The 20,542-nt window shown below is 35.8% G+C and overlaps 1 protein-coding gene across 1 annotated transcript; it reads left to right on the top strand.

The window, feature by feature from the left end:
- The first annotated feature begins 1,248 nt into the window (after positions 1–1,248).
- On the top strand, positions 1,249–19,909 carry MYCT1 (MYC target 1). The gene is made up of 2 exons (XM_056126228.1): positions 1,249–1,409; positions 16,238–19,909. The coding sequence occupies exons 1-2, from the start codon at positions 1,355–1,357 to the stop codon at positions 16,738–16,740; spliced, it is 558 nt and encodes a 185-aa protein (XP_055982203.1). The 5' UTR covers positions 1,249–1,354; the 3' UTR covers positions 16,741–19,909.
- Positions 19,910–20,542: the final 633 nt, after the last annotated feature.

Here is a 20,542-nt window from a genome sequence, read left to right as displayed (position 1 = left end):
TTTTCCTTTGTCTCTCTTTTAATTTTTTATGCATTTATACCTAATATAAATCTATCAATATTAAGAAAAAGAACAGAAATAACGCAGGTTTCAGAGAATTCTTATTACAAAAATTAATAGAGGGGAAACTTCATGTTAATCTTTTCAAAGTTCACTATAGCTGGTCAGGAATCTGTTACAGAAGTCCCAAAAGATAAAATTTTACACAAAGTCATCTTCTAATGACAATTACCTTTAATATGAGCTATTCAATAATCAATGTTTGAGTTAACTAAAGATTGAGGAAACCAGATCATTGAATGAAGTTCAGTTAAACAACTACTTCCAATGACTTCCACTCAGAGAAGTTGCTCTATATTCTAACAAAATTTGGAATATTCAAATTTTTAGCTAGCTAACATCTCAAAGGTTGCATGTAATTCTTTCACCCTTTTCTCTCATCACTTCCAAACAGCCCCAGTAGGAACTGTCATGATTCCCCTCCTTTATTCCATTTCCTTTCTACCTTCTGACATTCTCAACAGGGTAAAAGTATTTTCATTATTTACTACCCAGTGCAAAAGTCATTGCTTCCTTCGGATCTCCCTCTCAAAATAAAAAATTTACTGCGATATTGTCTGTCTTGTGAGAATACTTGACTATTGTCATCGATGTTTCCTCTTCTGGATTTTAAATAGTTCCTCCTTCAGTGTGGAAATTGCTTTTTTATATTTAAAGTCAATGAGTATCTAAATTAAAATATTTATGAAATGAATTTAAGTAATGTCTCAAAATTAAGATGAGAAATGGAAAAGACATCTTTCATTTTTTAACAAGCGGCTGAGATTTTGAAAACAATTCATGTTAGATAAAAATGAATTGTGCTTTCATTGAGTATATACTTCTGAATAACTTTCCCCCCTAATTTACTGTGTAAATGTATCATTCTGACATAGGAAAGCAGTCTATTTGTCTCTCATACATTGATTTAACCTAAAACTCCATTGCTGAGTTTGGAATTGTCCTATCCATGTCATTTGTAAATGGGAAAAGAAGGAGAAAAATAGTTTATTATCATGTAAGCAGTTTCGAGGTGGACTGGGAGAGTATTTAGTAATTGAGTGGAGGAAATGACGAGGAGGAAATTGTTTGTGTCTCGGGAACCATGTGGAATTCCAAGATAAGAAAAACAGTTGCTAATTTGAGTATAAAAGCAGGAAACATGATACACTTATTTCCTTTTATGCAAACAGAAGTATATGACGGGTTGTGAAAATTATTTTTCTCTTTCTGTACCACAAAGATATAGAATCAAAGTGATTGTTTTTCATATTGGTTTTTCTTTCTTTTTTCCCTTCTCTCTCTTCTTGTGGATATGATGGCTAATAACACAACAAATTTAGGAAGTCCATGGCCAGAAAACTTTTGGGGTAAGATATTTTCTTTCATTGTTTTTAATTTGAAATTAAGATACGGAAAAATGTATTGCATGATACATATAAACAATGCAAATTTTGGTGACATGTGTTTGCTATAAAAGGATAAAACTTTGTATGTGTATTACAAAAATATCATTTATACACTATCTGGAACAGGCTATGAAGAAATTCAAGAAAAAATCTGGGCTGATATCACAAAATGTTAGAAAATAATGATTCTAAATTGAGAAAAAAAGGTGGAAGTGATTATTATGTGGAATGTGATAATGTGTATTAATTGAAAAACTTTTTTCTTTATGTAAGGTTATAGATTATGTGTTTGATGAAACCAAGAAGTTCTAAACCTGCTACTTTAAGTGACATTGTTAATGCTGCAAACTTTAACTTCCAGAATCTGGATGACAAGTACCTGTTTAAATGAATGACCTGCATGTGATTATTTCAAGTTATGAATTTCAAAGAAAAAAGTATAAATGTTAAATGGAAATAGGACCTATCCCATTACAAAGGTTGAGGATAATAAGAATGTAGTGTACCTGGTAGTGGATGGGGAAATAATGCAAAAGTAATTTTGTTATCACTCATTATTAGCAGCAGAATGACTGAAGTCAAAATTACTAGTATTCATGGCTAGATCATGGGAAGATGTGCTAAGATGTCAGATTCACATTTACTTTGAGGTTCAGGATATATTTTAAAATAAAGGGGAAATTTGACTTAAATCCAGAATTTTAAGGACAAGATGAAGTCCACAAAGAAATCACTAGCTCTCTTTATTAGTCCAGAACAAGTGTTGAATTACCTCAAAGAATTATTATATGTTTTCCATTGCATTCAAGGGACTCTTTGGCAATTCCCAAGTGAGAAGAAGCCTGTCTGGCTATCTCTGACAAGTTCACACTCACAGGATTCGACAATAAGGTTTATGATAAAGTACTTATCACTGAGTCTAACAAGAAGAAATATTAATGAACATATTTGAATATGACAAAATTAAAAGGAAGAAAGTTATATTTGCATATTGTAGAAAACGGCTTTGGCATTTAACTGTTTTACATATTGTAGAAAACGGCTTTGGCATTTAACTGTTTTACCTTGAATTGTGGGAATCTGTATATGTTTGCTAACTATTACTTGGAGTCCTCATTTATGAAGAAAGCGTATATATGTGAAACATACCTGAAAAATAGCTACCTTGAATTCACACTGCATTTCTCACCATCAAAATAAGTGACAATAAGTTAATTTAAAAGTAAAATAACTTTGGTTACAGAATGTAATCTGTGAGAGTTGGATCCTTTTTTTTCCCCACCAAGACCACTCACAGCTAATTTTCAAATTCCAGCTTAAGGAAAAGAAATCATTATCCACTGACTAAAATATGGTTGGCAATTATAAAACAAATGTAAATTAAGAGAGAATGTTTAATTAAAATCTATCAATTCTAAGAAAATCATTTTAGAATATAAAAATATGTGCTTGACAGGGAATTCAATTGTATTGTTTTAGACAGTTCCTAGTGTTTCTTTGTTTAAGTTTGTGAATACAATGAAAAATAGAATAATGGAAATCAGGAAGGTGAGTGTTATATTGATAACACTAACAAAACCAATGCAAGTATGTTGGGCAGATACAGTGTTTCATGATTTGTGGAAATGGAAAAGAGATGACATTGTTTCTTCTGGAGTACAAAAATTAGGTGTAAAAAGGTAAAGCTGCAAATGTAAATATATATGATAGACACATTTCCTAAAATGTTGAACTTTCACATTTTTCTCTAATTGTACCTAAATCGATATGTATTTTGATTACTAATTCCCCAAATAATTATTTAGGTACCTATTAAATCACAGTGATGCATTGTCTATTACTTCAAAACTCAATTATCTTCTTAGTTAATCTTCAATTCAGGGAATGAAAAAAGACTAGCTTAGAAAAACAAAATTTGTATGTTGAACTATGTGCCTTTACACAGCTTAATATACTAAAACTGCAAAAAAGTCATCTTCCAAACATGCTTTTCCTGCTTTCTTTATTGAGTGTTAAAACTAAGATCATTTTATGAGATTATTATCAGTAATGATATTTTATATTTTCATAGTAGTCACCCATTACAGCATATTAAATGTCCTGTAAACATTAAAGAAAACTAGTGTGATCGGGCAACAAAGGTAGCTTAAGAGTGACAGTAGTTGAGACCATCACCTTCCATTTTTTATTCATGCTTTCCTTAATGTGTTTCCTTTTTCTAAGTACATTATCTATGAAAGTAATAGGAAGCATGACTGTGAAAGAGTGTTTTGCTTCAGTTTACTAAAACCATAGACAAACATCATTTAAACTTGGCTCCCTGTAGGTTTTTAGAGTATCAACAAAGGATAGTTTTGGTTATAGTTTCTACCATATCATGCATTTTTTCTCATGGTTAGCATTATATGAAATTTAAAACATTTTTGTTCAGAAATTTATGTCTTGTTATTTAATCTTAAGCAAAACTTCAATGTCTGTTCTTAAAATAATTAAGACTTTGGAAAAGAAAACAATTCCATACAATGCAAAAATATGCCTATGTTATTGTGGAATAATAGAAAATAATATATTTTTGTGGAATAATAGAAAATAATATATGGTTAAATGCCAGTATGGTATGGGTCAAAAGTATGACAGAAACTAAATATTATTTTTTCTAAATAATAAATAATAAAATTACTTTAATTCATGTGACTTTCTAGGAATAGGTAAAGCTTTACCTATTCCTAGAAAGTCACATGAATTAAAGTAGTTTTAGGAAGAAAACTTTCATAACTAACCCATTCCTTTATTCAGAGCATCACTTTGTTAGTTTAGGAGCATTGAATGATGAATGAGTCCTCACTCTATATTAGATACTGTGCTAAGTGCTAGTGATATACTTAAGGCATAGTGATGAATAAGGAGAATTTTAGGGACTCGGGAGGCAGATGGCTGACATACAGGCAGAAGCAAAAGCATATAAATCTTCCTGGTAGAGAAATGAATAGTTCAGACAGATATTTGTCCAGTTTTAAATATTGGTGTAAAAGTCTGACCAAATTTAACATAAGTTTAATTCAGTGACTTCCTGTTCTTCTCAGTTTTCTCTTCCCTTGGACTTTTCTCTAATGTTGGAAAGAGATTGGGAGGGAAAGGGATTTTATGTTATCAGGGTATGGGAGGAAGAGAGCCTTTGGTGACAGTCATTGAAATTCATTTCTCATTATTCTATGCATTACCCTTTCTCTTTTTTTGCATCCACTGCTGATATATCATGTTTGATCCATGACACCCTTGAACATGATATTTTTTCTTTAGAAAAGAACCTCTGACCCACTGTGCCAGTCTATGCTGATTTGTATGGCAACCCAATTTAAGTAGGTCAGGTATTTATTCTACCAAGCATATAGTTTTGAATACTTTGAACTCAGAGTTTTGGGACTGCAACAAACAAAAAAATCAAAGTATTTCTCTTTCTTAAAATTTGCGGTGATTTCACTAAGAGCAATTCTTTTTAAGATGGTAATTTATTATCTATACTTAATAATCCAGTTAGCTTAAGCATCAACTTTATTAATCTATGCATGTTTGTTGACATTTCAAATCCTAATAGAAGAGATGGAAACTTGTGATTTGATTTGCTGGGGTGCCAAAGTGAGAAAACGTTCTTCAAAAGTTGACATTGTGTGTGTGTGGGCGGGGGGGGGGGCGGGGCGCTGGAGCAATAGCACAGAGTGTAGGGCATTTGCCTTGCATGTGGCTAATTCAGGTTCAATTCCCAGCATCCCATATGGTCCCCTGAGTACCACCAGGAGTGATTATTGAGTGCAGAGGCAGGAGTGACCCCTGAGCATCGCCAGGTGTAACCCAAAAAGAAAAAAAAAGTTGACAGTGGTATTAATCAGTCAGTAGAAAAAATATGGAATCTACCCAGCAGATGGAGGTAGAAAATTTCAGTAGGGATTGTGTTGCTACAGGTTAAATAAAAAATAAAACAAAGCAAAAAAATAAAACCAAAGATTTCCTTGTCTTGAATAATCAATAATACAGGCTATATTTTCAATGGAAAAATTTTAATTTGTATTGTTAAAACTCTGTCCTTCCTATCTATTCCTTCCTACAACTAATAGCTAATGGTGATGGGTAAAGTCTGGCAAAATATAGCCTATAGGCAAAATGTAATCTGTGGGCTATTTCTTTTATGAAAGAAGTTGTATCAGAGCATTTATTTACTTCTTTATGACTGTTTTGTTCTAAATAATGAAGTCATATCAACATATCAACAATGCAAATCAAATAGAATGAAAGAGAATGTAGACCAAAATAGAATTATACTTACATGATTATTTAGTTCTGTTTAAAAGTAAGTCAAAAGAAAAAATATTTCTATATTATCTTAGAAAATATGGATATCAACATGAAAAAAACAACTCTTCACTCCTATACTAAAACAAAACATTTAGTAACAGTGGATCCTAAAAATGAGAATCAAAAATTTTGAATCTTAAAACCTTTAATATCAAAGCACATAACTCTCTGTCAATAGTTTCCACTTAAGTTTCTTAGAGTTCCAGATATAATAATGTACACATACACACATTCACAGAAGTGACTCTTGAAGTTAGGCAAATTCTTCAACTTCAATCTTTTTCAGGTTTACTTCAATATTTTTCTCCTGTTTTGTTCTTTATGTTTTCCTTAAAAATATAAAAGTACTTGTCAAGTTCTATATTAAAAAAAAAGATAGATTGAGTTAAATGCATGAGTAGACTTAAGGAAGGCTGACTTTTTAAAATTATTGAATCTTAGAATCCATGAACATGGTATACCTTGTCACTTACGTCCTTCACTTACATTCTTCTTTAATGTCTCTCAGTAGTGTTTTGAAGTTTAAGTGTGGATATTTACATGTCTTTGTTGAACAATAACAACAAAAAGTTTAAATAGGCTATGGTCAATGTGTAAGATGACTAGGATTTTCTATATTAAAGTCAAGCCAGGGAACTGGGAAAAGCTTAGTGGTAGGTAAAGTAGGTAAAACCTTAGGTAGGACACTTGCCTTTCCTTTATAATCTGCTTCAATGTCATGTTCAGTGATTTTTTTATACTGATTTGGTTATTCCCTTTCTCTTTGACCCTCCCCTTCCCTCCCTTTCTATGTTGGTGATTTCTACTGGTGTTTCTCCAATTTTTATTAGTTTTTTCCCTGAAAACCATACTTGATTTTGGACATTTTTTGTTTCTTTTGTTTTGTGGCCTTTATTTTATCTTATTTTATTTGCTTATTTGGGTCGTACCCAGCAATGCACAGGGGTTACTCCTGGATCACACGCTCAGGAATTACTCCTGGCGGTGCTTGGGGGGGACCATATGGGATGCTGGGAATTGAACCTGGGTCAGTCGTGTGCAAGGCAAACGCACTACCTGCTGTACTATCGCTGCAGCCCCTTTATTTTTAATCTATCTTTAAATTTTGCTTAAATATTTATTTACCATATTCTACTTTATATTTGCTTTGTCTCTTTCTAGCTTTTTGGTAGAGCTTAAATAATTCCTTTTTAGTCTTCTAGTTTTTAAAATATATGTCTATAATACTTTATATTTTCCTCTAAATATGACTTCAGGTGCATTTAAAAATAGATATTTCACATTTTTATTAAAATTTAGCGTAATATTTTTATCGTCCTATTTTTCAGGGTTCTCATTACTTTCAGAAAGAAATGAGCTTGTATATTTACTATAACATAGTCATAGTTGTTTTAATATTTCTGTAGAGATCATTGCAATAACTGTCATGTCTTTGTAATTTTTGGTAATAATCCTATTGTATGCACTTGGTTTTCTTTGTTCATTTAGTCTTGACCTTGGAATGTTTTATGGTTATATTATTTATGTTCGATTTTTTTATTTATTATTTTTATATTTATGTTCAGAATTGTTTGGGGCATTATAGAAACAATTTAAGATTCTCAGTAAGCTTAAATTTTCTTCTGAATTAAATTAAAGGCAAGTGATTTTAATCCAATCTGGATTGATCCTCTATGTGCCTGTATTTCTGACAATATGAGGTTTGCTCTTTTTCCTATTTGCTATTATTCTTGCTCTTCATTGCTCAGCTCATCTCATTCTGAAATGCTTCCCAGGTTGACTTTGCACGGAAACCTCTGAACGATCCATTTTTCTTCCCAATCTTACTTAAGAAGAAAACGTACAAGCAAAGAGTGTGATTATCTGTGCAGATAGATGAAAGAAAGTTAGATGCAGCTGGCAGAGAGAAAGTTCACAAATAAGCACAAGGCACTGAGTCCGGATAAAATAAAGTGTGTTTAAAGAATGGGAAAGAGGACGAAGTGAATGGAGATGAATGAGACAGAGAACGACTAAAGATAAGCACATACAACCGAGAAGAGATCAAGTTGGAACTTTAAGATCCCTTTTAGGAACTTGTTTTTACTTGAAAAATAGAGGATTTGAAACAGAGAGTGAGGAAAATTTGACTCATGTTTTCAAATGCTCTGGCTCAAACACTCCGATTTCCATACACAGAGAAAGACAAGGGCAGAGGGAGGAAGATGTGTTAAAAGGTTACTACAATATCCTAGGTTAGACATGTGAGTCACTTGACCTTGAAAGGAGCAGAGTATGTAGAGAACAAGACGTTCCATTCCAGAGTCTAGATAACTTGTGGAAGAAGACTCAGTAGTGTTTTCTGGCATATGAGAAGCACAGAGAAAGTTCTCTTTTTAGATAAGTAATTAAGTTTTATGTATCTTAAGTACTATTCTTTTTTTTTTATTTTGATTAGTGAGACACCATGAGATACAGTTGTAGACTTACAAATTTTTGTGCTTGGGTTTCAATTATACAATGATCAAATACCCATACCTCCACCAGTGCCCATTTTCCAACACCACGGTTCCCAGTATCCCTCCCACCCCCCATCCTCCCATCCCACCCTGCCTCTGTGGCAGGGCAGTCCCTTTTGTTCTCTCTCTCCTATTGGGTGTTGTGGTTTGCAAAAGAGGCAATGAGTGGCAATCATGTTTGGTCTATAGTCTATTTTCAGCATGCTTCTCCCATCTTGGGAGGATCCTCCCAACACCCATTATTTGGTGCTCCCTTCTCTATCTGAGCTCCCTTTTCCCCTAACATGTGTGGTTGACCTCCAAGCCATGGAGTAAAATTCCTGGTACTAATCTCGGCCACTCCTGGGTGTTAGTCTCCCATTTTGTTGCTTTATGTTCCCCAGATGAATGCAATCTTTCTGTCTGTCTCTCTCTTTCTGACCCATTTCGCTTAACATGATACTTTCCATGTAGTACCACTTGTATGTAAATTTCATGATTTTGTCTTTTCTAACAGCTACATAGTACTCCATTGTGTAAATGTACCAAAGTTTCTTTAACCAGTCTTACTAAAGATTTTTTTTTCCCTGGACATTCTTATTTTTCTTTTTGGGTCACACTCGGCGATGCACAGGGTTGCTCCTGGCTCTGCACTCAGGAATCACTCCTGGCGGTGCTCAGGGGACCTTATGGGATGCTGGAAATCGAACCCAGGTCAGTCGCGTGCAAGGCAATAGCACAACCCTACCTGCTGTGCTATCACTCCAGCCCCTGGACATTCTTATTGACTATAATATCTTCCAATTTATCCTAGTGCAGTGCTTCTCAACCCGGGCTATGTGGTCCCATAGGAACCTTAGAATATTCCAGTGGGGCCACAGGTGAAAATGAGGACCATAGTGTAAGACTCAAAGACCACCACTAGAATAGGAGCATACAGAAAAAAAAAAACTTGCCAAAAAGGGATCCTGGTCAGAACTGGGTTGAGAAATACTGCTCAGAGTGCCAGGAATAATTGAATTTGCTGGATATTAGTTAAGCTTATGCTTCTTATTATTGAAAGAATTCTATGAATTGATAGTGTTCCGTTCTGTTGTCAACAGTAAAATCACTTTTCTAATATTGGGACCATTCAGCTCTAGGCCACTAGATGGTGACCTCTACTAAATTTTCATACTAATGGACAAAATTCGAATCTACTTTTTCTAGAATCAAATTCACTGGAATCCAGTTTTTTTGTGTGTCTCTCAACATTCAAAAACATTATGGGTAGCTATTAACATTACACCAGAAAGTACGAAATGATTTTGTTAATTTGTACAACACTTAGCACTGCAGCACTACAATGTTATCCCATTGTTCATGGATTTGCTCAAGCGGGTACCAGTAACATCTCCATTGTGAGACTTGTTACTGTTTTTGGCATATCGAATATGACACCAGAAGCTTGCCAGGCTCTGCTGTGCGGGTGGGATACTCTCTATAGCTTTCCAGGCTCTCTGAGAGGGATGGAGGAATCGAACCCGGGTCAGCTGCATGCAAGGCAAACACGCTACCCGCTGTGCTATTGCTCTAGCCCTGTACAACACTTAGTGTTAATAAGTATCATTTATTAAGAAGTTATGCATCAAATTCTATGTCAAATCTTACTATATTAGAGATAGTTTCCTTTTGCTTTTACAGGGACTTTTGTATTTTTCTAAGTAACTGGGTGGTCTCATTAGCCACATTAAATATTAATCATATGAGCTAAAGTAATGGTTCATTTTTTTCCTGCTGTGAAGATTGTTGAGAAATGAAGGGGTAAACCGTCTTTAAACTAGGACTATCAGTGCTTTTTTTTTCAGGCACTTTTTTTTATAGTAGGGTTTTTTTTTTTTTTAATTTTTATTAGTGAGACTCCATGAGGTACAGTTGTAGACTTACATATTTTGTGCTTGGGTTTCAATTATACAATGATCAAATATAGTAGGTTTTTAAACTGTGTGGCCAATTAGGTGTTATTTTCATTCTCTGTTTTTTGGGGAGAGTTTCATAGTTTGGGCTAGGAAACCATTAACTGTGATTAAAATTTTTTTTAAAACTCCCTATACAAAACAGACTGGACTTTAATTATGATTCTTTACATTTCTCTAATTTATCTGCATCTTTTTAGAATTTAGACTTAAGGAACTTACCAAGACAGATAAAAATAAGACTTTTACCTTGTATTTCAGAAATAGAGACTCGGAGTTTTACCATTTGCAATAACAATGAAAATTTCTTTTTGTATTGCAAGAGCATAAGATTTAGTGCAATCAGTGATTTGTAAAATTTCTAAACTACTAACCCAATACTACAGGTGAGAAAGCCATTTCATTGTTTGTACTCTTAAATCACTGTCACTGTCACTGTCACTGTCCTCCCATTGTTCATCGATTTGCTCGAACAGGCCCAGTAATGTCTCCAACATGAGACTCGTTGTTACTGGTACACTTAAATAAAAAACAAAAATTAAGCAAGTATATTTCAGAGGCAGTATTGATTCTGTCATTTTGTTTACTTCCATAACTACATATTACACTGCTTCACACATTCATTCAAAATTTGGGACTAGAAAGATAATACCCATGGGTAAGGAATTTAGTTCACACCTGGCCTCCCCCAGTTTTAATAGTGGTTTGACCTTGGTTTTATCCTCAACACTAACATATGGTCTTTTCAATATCACAAGAAGTGATCAATGTACACAGAACCAGGAGCCCTGGGTGTGGTCCAAAAACAAACCAAAAAGTTAATTTTACTTATTTTTTTGGTCTTTGGACCACACCCAACAGGGTTTACTACTGACTCTGTGCTCAAGTACTACTACTGTCGGGGCTCTGGAGACCAGCCGGGGTCCCAGTGATAAACCCAGGGCAGCTGTGTGCAGGGCAAGTAGCCTGTTATACTATCTCTCCAGCCAGAAGTTTATTTTCAACAAATTTATTGTTCTCCTGAACTTCATATACATTAAAATCCATTATTTGATCTTTTAAAGTGATATCTAAGAACTCCATATAAAGCCTAGATAAGCTTTTACTTGGCTACCTGATCTTATAGAGTCTTCTATTTATAGTAGTAATACTATGTTTTGAGTACTACTTATCTGTTTGGCTGCCATTTCCTCAAATTTGGATCACAGACAATGATAGGTATATAGTGTCAAAGAGAGATTTATAAATCAATAAAAAATAACCTTCCAAAATGTTGTCAAATTTCTCTTCTACATATATTTTTATGTTAAGTGCCACAAGAAAATTATTTCTGTTTGTTTGCTTTTGTTATTTCATGTCTTATTAGGTAGTCTGTGGGGATATTCCAGTCTTTGTGCTCAGACAGGGGTCACTTCCAGTGAAGTTTGAGGGATTCTGCAGTGATGGGGATTGAACAGGCAGGCAGCAGCTGCATGCAAGAAAGAGGCTTAACCCCTGTGCAATCTTTCCTTCTCTCAAATAATCTTTCTAATTCAACAAAACTAAAATATTTTATATAACATTCTGGTTTCTGCGCACCCTACACTACTCAGTGTTTACTCCTGAGCTGTGCTCTGGGAATACTCCTTGTGGTGTTTGGGGACCCTGTGTGGTGAGGGAGATCAAAGTGGCATAGGTTGCACACAAAACAAGCTCCTTAACCCCCTGTACATATTTTTAAAAATAACTTATCTAAAAGAGTTTGGATATTATTTTTCCTTATATGAGATTTTACTTTGAAAATTAAAGTCATCGCACATAGAAATATTTTATAAGACTTGGATCATGATTAGAAAATAAGCTCTAATTTTGATCATAAGAGCAAGAACCCCGAGTTTGCCCCTGTCTCCACACCAGCATATCTAATTTATTGTATGATGTGGTATGTATGTTGGGGAAAAAATTATTCTCTTTCAATTTGGATCTTTCAGTACCAAGTTTTTTTTCCCACTTCTTACTGACTCACTCCAGTATAAATCATTGTTCTTGCACCTGTGAATGATGACAGAAATGTGCAACTTGGTTCTCTATTCGCCCTTCTCGGTGCTTTTAATTTATCACAGAGTTCAGTGCGAGTTTGATATTTCATACTTCCTGCAAGGTGACTCTGCTTTGTCTATTTTTCGCTCAGAGAGAAATATTACTCTTTGTTATATTCTCTTAGGAGTCACCCAATACCTTCCATCACCTGACCACTGTACCACCATCTTTGCTTGGCCATTGTCACCATCACAGTTCAGTTGAAGAACATCAGTGTTGACTGAAGTCTTCTAGAATATAAACTCCACCACAGTTGAGACTGTTTTCTTCACTTCTGTCTATATATTGATCATATAACTTAATACATAATCCAGTGCTTCACATACTAAACAAAGAAAGAGATAATTATCTTTAAGACTTTTAGCTGCTAACAACTAGACTAGCTAGTCATCTTTCTGGTCAACTTGAAGCTCCCTAAATTGTTTATGTTTCCTTCTACTTAGGCAACCCCTTGAAACCTGGCTACCCTAAAGGCTATTCTCCATGTACTTGTATAAACACACAGACTATTCTGCTTTTGGCTTAAGTCCTATCCAGGGTTCCTTGAAATTCTATTATAGCTTGAAGGTCATCAATTCTATTTCTGTCTTAAGTTCATATTTAAGACCAAACAAAATATCCCTGTGGCATTCAAATATATTTTTTCTAAGGTCTTTATCTCCTCCCTCTAGTCTCAGCTTTCCTGTCTATTTGGAGAAATGATTCTAGAATTCAGACTGCTGACCTAGAATGCTTGGAGTGGGACTGGAGCAATAGGTCAACTCGGGTTCGATCCCTTATGATCCCCTGAGCACCTCCATGAGTGATTTCTGAGTTCAGAGCCAGGAGTAAGCCCTCAACATTGCTGGGTGTGACCCAAAATGCCCCCCAAAAAATAATGCTTGGAGTTTCTTCCTTACTGTAGGATAGTGTAGGCTGCTTAGTAATAATGGAGTAAAATGGGGGAGAGGGGAGATTGTGTTTCTTTTGATTAATTCTAGTTTTCATTTCCTTGAAAGATTCTTAGACACTTTTAAGAAGATATGATACACTGCCATTTAATGTATTCATTTAACACTTGCAAAGAACTGATTTTGATTATAGTCTCAGGATTGAGTGATCATCACCACAACCTAATTTGAGAACACTTTGTACTTCAAAAAAAAAGAAAATAAAACAACTCTGCACTAGTAGTCCCTCCTGTTCCTTCCCACCCCACCCCTGCCATAGACAATTATTAATCTACTTTCTATCTGCATGGTTTGTTGCTTCTAGACAGTTCATGTAGAAATTAGACAAGTCGGGATCTTCTGTGACTGGATTTATTTCTTCTCCTTCTTCCTTCTTCTTCCTCTATGTTTCCAAGATAACTATCTCACATCTCCCTCTGTACTCCCAAATTCCTTTCTGAGAGTCACTGTGCTCAGAAATCAGACTCCTTTCCACTATTTTCACAATTTCCCCAGAATTGTCCTTCCTCTTTGAAAAGTTTGTGCTGGAAATATAGGAGATAATTATTGGTATCAATATGTGTTTTTCTTTATTTTTCTAACTAATTTAAAGTTTCAGTGTCTTTGTCTTCTAATATGTTCTGTATGATTTTATTTGTTCATTGTGTTGTTCTTCTCTGGGTTTTTGGAAGATACATTGTGAAATTTGATTTACAGGGGATGACCTTGCTAACTACAAATTGCAATAACTTTTTTTTAAGGTTCTGTATATTTGTGGTCCCAATATTTATAAATTAGTTCAGGATTTTACTATTTAACTGATGATAATAATTTAGGATTTTATACACTTTTTCCATGAGAATGTAACTCTATAAAAACCTTCTCTCAGAGATTACGTTTTAAGGCTATGAGTCAATATGATAGTTTCTTTCGTCATGGATAGGCTAGTCAGTTTGTAGCTGTGTGGTAGGATTAGGGCTCCCAAGATAGCAGGGGGTGAAGCTGAAAGATTTCCCATTGCTTATGCTTGATAGAACTTGCAAAGCTTTATTTCCATTGTATCCAGTGGTCAAAAAAATAAAATAAAAAGCAAGTAATGAAGTCAGTTTTAAGGAGTGAGGAAACAGATTTGATTCTGTTTTGTGTGTTTGGATTTTGTTGGAGAGCATTTTGAGTCACAGACATTGTGCTCAGGGCTTGCTTCTGGCTCTGTGCTCAGGGGTCACTCTTGGTGGTACTCAGGGGACTATATGCAATGCTGGGGATTGAACCACTGTCAGCACATGCAAGGCAAGAGCCCTAACTTCTGTACAACTCTTCAGTCCTAGATTCTATTTCTTGAAGGCAGGAACTTCAACCTGTACTCCTTTTCTCTTTTTCCTGGTCTCTTAAATCCAGTAAATTCATTTCTATTCCAAGGCTCTCTCGATGAAAACTCCTGAGATAAACAGCTAGACAAACAGATCTTTACTTAAGTTAGTTAAGTTCTGTGTGTGAAATTTAGCAATCTTTATACAAATGCTGAAACTTGAAATGATTCTTGAATAATGAGTTCCCCAGATACAAAGTTTTAAAATTGCATCCTGATATAAGGGAAAAATATGTGAACATGTATAGATTTGGGAACAATGGGGAAATCAACATGGTTAGATGGTGGAGTAGAAAAATGTGCACTGTGTTAAAACTGGAGGATTATTCCAATAGTCAAGTCTCTGTGTCAAAGCAAGAGCTCTATTACTTAGCTTCACTCTTGAATATATTGCTTCACAAGAGGAAGCAGTAAGGTAGAATTACCACTATTCTAGAAAAATATTTTTTCTCACCCAGAACAGGAAATCTGAACAAACACAAATCCTGTAAATTGCTGCATAACAAGAGATTCTATGGAAATTTAGGGGATAGGAACTGGGTTATTATGCCTAGAGTATAATCACATCATGATCTGGAACTCTGGGATCAAGAAAAAATTCCAGGAGTTTGTATAGGCTAAGTCATCAGTGACTTAGAGACAGAGGGGACAGGAGTTCAGGAAGCACAGCGTAAATCAATCAGCCCCAGATAGATGATTCTAGCCAGCACTTCCTGACTCCAGTGAGCAGAGGAAGTGAGCCATCATGAAGCCTGCAGGTGGCAGACATCCCTGGGTTTGATGAAAGCAGAGGAAAAGGAAAATCAAGGTGACTGCAATTTTTGATCAAATTTTGGCACATTCTATACAAAATGATGTACTTTAAAAGGATATAATCTCTGGGTTATAGTTGCAAACCTATAAAAAATTAATGTGCTCAGCATGGCCTTTTAAACCATGAGGCATTTTTATTACTTGTGTCTTAAAGTTGCTAACATAGACTTAGCTTTGTGGAATGTGACAACAGAAAATGTCATTCTGTGTCCTTTCATTTTACTTTCACTGATCTGTAGACACCCACTACCATCTTCAAATTCTTTTGTTAAAAATTTGCTGGAGCCTGGAGCAATAGCACAGCGGTAGGGCATTTGCCTTGCACATAGCTGACCTGGGCTGGATTCCCAGCATCCCATAAGGTCCTCTGAGCACCATCCCCTAATCCACGGGGTGTGGTTCCTGAATGCAGAGCCAAGAATAACTTCTGAGTGCAGAGCCAGGAGTAACCCCTGTGCATTGCTGAGTGTGACCCAAAAAGATATATATATATATATATATATATATGTATATATATATATGATTTGTGGCCTGATAGTATAGCAGTTAGGGCACTTGCCTTGCATGCTCCCTGCCTGCTGTACTGTTGACCTGGGTTTGATCCCTGGCACCTTATTTGAACCCTAGATCCCACCGGGTGTGATCCTTGAGCACATACCAGGAATCAGCCCTGAATACCTATGGGTGTCCCCTCCCCATAATTGTTTTGAATTAATTCTCTGTTCCCTACTACTATTGTTTATGCATTCTGACCCGTTTCTAGCTGATTGATTGCCTATTAAGAGCTCAAATGGTCTGTTTGTTTTTTCTGTTTCAGAGGACCTTATAATATCCTTCACTGTGTCCATGGCAATTGGGCTAGTCATTGGAGGACTGATTTGGGCTCTCTTGGTTTGTTTGTCTCGAAGAAGGGCCAGCGCCCCCATCTCCCAGTGGAGCTCCAACCGCCGGCTGAGGTCCTCCTACATCAACAGAACTGGATTTTACCGTCACAGTGGCTGTGAACGGCGGAGCAACCTCAGCTTGGCCAGTCTCACGTTCCAGAGACAAGCTTCCATGGACCAAACCAACTCCTTCCCACGAAAATCCAGCTTCAGGGCTTCGACGTTCCACCCGTTTCTGCAAAGTCCACCCCTTCCCGTGGAATCTGACAGTCAGTTGATGGCTCTCTCTAGTTCCGGCATCTCCCCGACCATGCACAGTGCCCACAGCCTGAGCCGCCCTGATTTCCACTGGTCCAGCAACAACCTGCGACTGGGCCTTTCAACCCCGCCCCCGCCTGCCTATGAGTCCATCATAAAAGCCTTCCCAGACTCCTGAGTTAGGGAGCTTGTCCTATATTTTGTTACTTTTTATTTTTTTGTCTTTTTAAAGGGAAATCATAAATATGGTAAAAAGAAATCATTTTGATGACATAGTCCAAATAAAATGAATAGTCAAGCTAAAACAGTACCGAGTATTACCAGATAAACTATTATGGATAGGTTTTTCCCTTATGTCTCACTTTAACAAATGCAATCATTTTCCATTTCTGTGTAGTTATATATTGTTGTCTTTTGTACTCATTGTGAGATTTGAGAAAGATTACGATTCTAATCTAAGAATCAACTGTGATGACCTCTTCTATGTACTAAACTATTTAGATATTTTGTCGTTTACAAATCTCACTTTTCAAAGTGAATAAATATATAATGAGGTAAAATCAGTATTTTCCTTAAGAAACATACTGCTCTCTTAATGATTTTTACTTTGCTTAGAGTGACAAGAAACCAGTTAAGACTATGAGACTTCTTGGGGCCTTAGAGACTGTACAAGTGGTAGGGCATTTGCCATACATGCTGCAAAGCCAGGTTTGTTTCTTGGCATCCCATAGGGTTCCCTAGCTCACCGGGAGTGGTTCCTGAATGCAGAGCCAGGAATAACTTCTGAGCACCACACTGTGTTGGAGCCCAAACAGAAACAAAACAAAACGCAAAAAGAATCTTGCACTTGTAGGGCAGGGAGATAAGCCCAGTGGCAGAACAAAGACTTAGTGTCCGTAAGGCCCTGGGACTTTCCCTTCAGTCCCTCACTCCACACCCCCAACCCCATCACAAGCCCCTCCTGTCACATGCTGCGGCCCTGGTGGCCCCCAAGTGCCAGACACCGGTATGACTTTGGTGGCCCACAGCTTGCGTCAGGCTGTGTTCTGCTAGACATGGACCTTAAAACTGTGTGACTTCTAATGAACTCTTAGGACAAAGGAGACGCTGAAGTTGCTCAACTTCCCTCATTTAGAAGAGAATCAAAGGAAACTGACCTTGGTGGTGTTGGAGACCATTTCCACTTTGACAGTTTTTGCCAGACTTCTCTTGTACTTTTGCCAAGATGACTATCCATATCTTGGAGGCAAATGTTTTAGGTTTACTAACATGATTTAACTTTACTTCACTGCTTTTGTTGGGTTGTTCGAGAATCAGCAAGAGCAAATACAATTCTTGTGTCCCACAGTCAACCTTAGCATTTTGAGTTTTCGTTATTATTCCTAACGGATTTTTTTCTTTATAAATCTAGCAACTGTAAAAGCACTTTAGGGATCTTCTTCGGTAACTTCAGAGATAAGTGAGCCTCCCTGAGTAAGAAAGTGTATTCTTGAAAACAGATGCCACGTATTTGCGAAGAAATCTTTCTATATTGACTTCTCAGAGAGCATCTGTTGTTTGTTCTGGATTTCAAACTCAGATTCTCTGAAGAGTCCTTGGAAATGATTAAGCCAATGATGCAATCTCGTTTTTGGTGCCATGCTGGAAGTATTCCACTGCCATAGGTGGGCGCCCTGTTAAAAGAAGTTCCCTCTCCCCAGATGGATACCAGCAATATTTTCCAACCTTGTTTGCTATTTTATTTTTGAACAGCAAATCACCAAAGTCTTCTTCAAAAGGCCTGTAGATGGGACTGGAGCAATAACACAGCGGGTAGGGTGTTTGCCTTGCACACGGCCGACCCAGATTCAATCCCCTGAATCCCCTGTGGTTCCCCAAGCACTGCCAGGAGTGAGTCCTGAGTGCAGAGCCTAAAGTAATTCCTGAGCATTGATGGGTGTGACCCCTCCAAAAAAAGGCCTGTAGATGAATTGTATTGGCGCCAAGGTTTAGATTATGTTGCTATTTGCTTGTTTCTCTGAACTTTTCAGTGAAGAAAAATGTATTTTTAGTTCCTGCAATGCAGTGGTCACAGCAAATAGTGTCTATGGCTCAAGAATGTAGTATTTTGATATAATAAGAGATTCCATATAACATTGTCTGTATTGTTTTCATTTAGCTTATATTATTCATTATTCCTCAGGACATTTATTTTTAATGTTGTTTGATGAAATATATCTGAAAGGAAGGAGAAAAAAAGTAAAGATATGCGGAAAAGAATAAAAATATGCTCAAAGGATGGATGATTTATTAAAACTAGATTTGGTGCTGATGGGGAAGGGTATTTCTGGACCACATCCGTCTCTTGGCTTCACACTTCAGAGATCACTCCTATTGTGTTCAAAAGACCATATGGGGTACAAGGGCCTGGCTGAGCAGGGTGCAAAGCAAGAGCCCTTCCCATTGGACTATGTCTTTGGCCGTGTAACTTTATTTTTAATAAAGAAATTTACCAGGGCTGGAGTGATATGACAGCAAAAAGGGTGCTTGCCTTTCACACAGGGACCCAAGTTCAATACCCAGCATCTCATATGACCCCCTAAGCTATCCAGGAGTGATCTCAGAACACAGAGCCTGTAGCAAGCCCTGAGTACCACCGGGTGTGGCCCCCAAAACAAAAAATAAATTTACCAATTTTCATATAGCCAACTAGGATTTTTTAAGAGAGAGTTAGGGAAAGCCTGAGATATGATCTCAAACAGAGACAGAAAAGATTTTATTAATAATAACAGTAATAACAAAGCTGATATTTTAGTGCTGAAAAATGGATGACTTATTTCTAGGGATTTAAGGGACTTCAGATTCCTTTCAGAAACTTTAAATTAGCAGCTTACATTTGGAAATTTTTCTTACACATCAAAATATAAAATCAAGGCAAAGGAGAATATTTTATTTTTTCTTTGAATTGAATTTAGTTTTAGGCACTGTGATTTACAAGACTGTTAATAATATAATTTTATACTAGGTTTTGTTTTAGGTAAATATTCTAGCACCACATCCTCCACTAGAGTGTCAGCTTCCCTCCACCACTGACAAGGCTATATATTTTTTTTTTTGCTTGCATGTCATCCTGGATATTTAACATGAGAAATAAGCAAAGTGCATGGTTTTCATCTAGAATTTATAGCAGGGGTAAAAGCTGCTTTATATCTCTCAAATTAAGAAAATGAGAACAGAAATTCTCTGGTGTATTTAACCATCTAGCAGAATTATGTTTCCTTCCCATCATTATGGAACACTCAAAATGAGTATATTGTAAATATTGTGCAAGGCATAAAATAGTAAATTAAAGTAAAAGGTGAACAATATTTAGTTGTACTTGTTTTATTTGAATTTTTGTTACTTATGAACTAAAATTAAACTGAGGTCAATGTTGTTTCACAGCTTATTGACTTATCAATGAATATCTCCTTTATACCTGAGTATTTTAACCCAATCTACCATTCTCAAAATACTATGTAAACTCTATTTTATATAAACATAAAAATAAATATAACAATAAACTCAACAAGAATTTTTAATGAATTAATGGAGATAAAATAGAAGTTATTTATTAAAAGGGTAATTTTATCACTACAATAATAACTCCATACTTACTAATGAATTTTTAATTGAATAAACATTTTAAATATAGATAATATTTAAGTAGAGAAATTGAGATGTCTAGCAAATCTCTGAACTACAAAAGGGTCACCTTTAAGAATCAAAGGATGGAATAATTAGAAAGTAAAATATTAGTAACCCTCGCTAAATTTTGAAATCAAAATATAAAAAAAAAGTAACCAATGTTAAAGTGAGCATTTGGCAAACAAGTGAACAATATTTTCATTTAAGACTAATACACAAGTAGACATGGGAAACACTCAGTTATGAATAGAGAGAGGTGTTAAGTACCAATCCAAATAAATCATCAAGGGGAGAATTTGGTAGACTAACAAAAA

Source organism: Sorex fumeus, unplaced genomic scaffold (assembly GCF_029834395.1).
Source record: "Sorex fumeus unplaced genomic scaffold, SorFum_2.1 ptg000061l, whole genome shotgun sequence".
In the NCBI taxonomy this organism is placed as follows: Eukaryota; Metazoa; Chordata; class Mammalia; order Eulipotyphla; family Soricidae; genus Sorex; species Sorex fumeus.
Note: the sequence above shows the minus strand (reverse complement) of the source record. Positions and strands in the feature narration are given on the sequence as shown.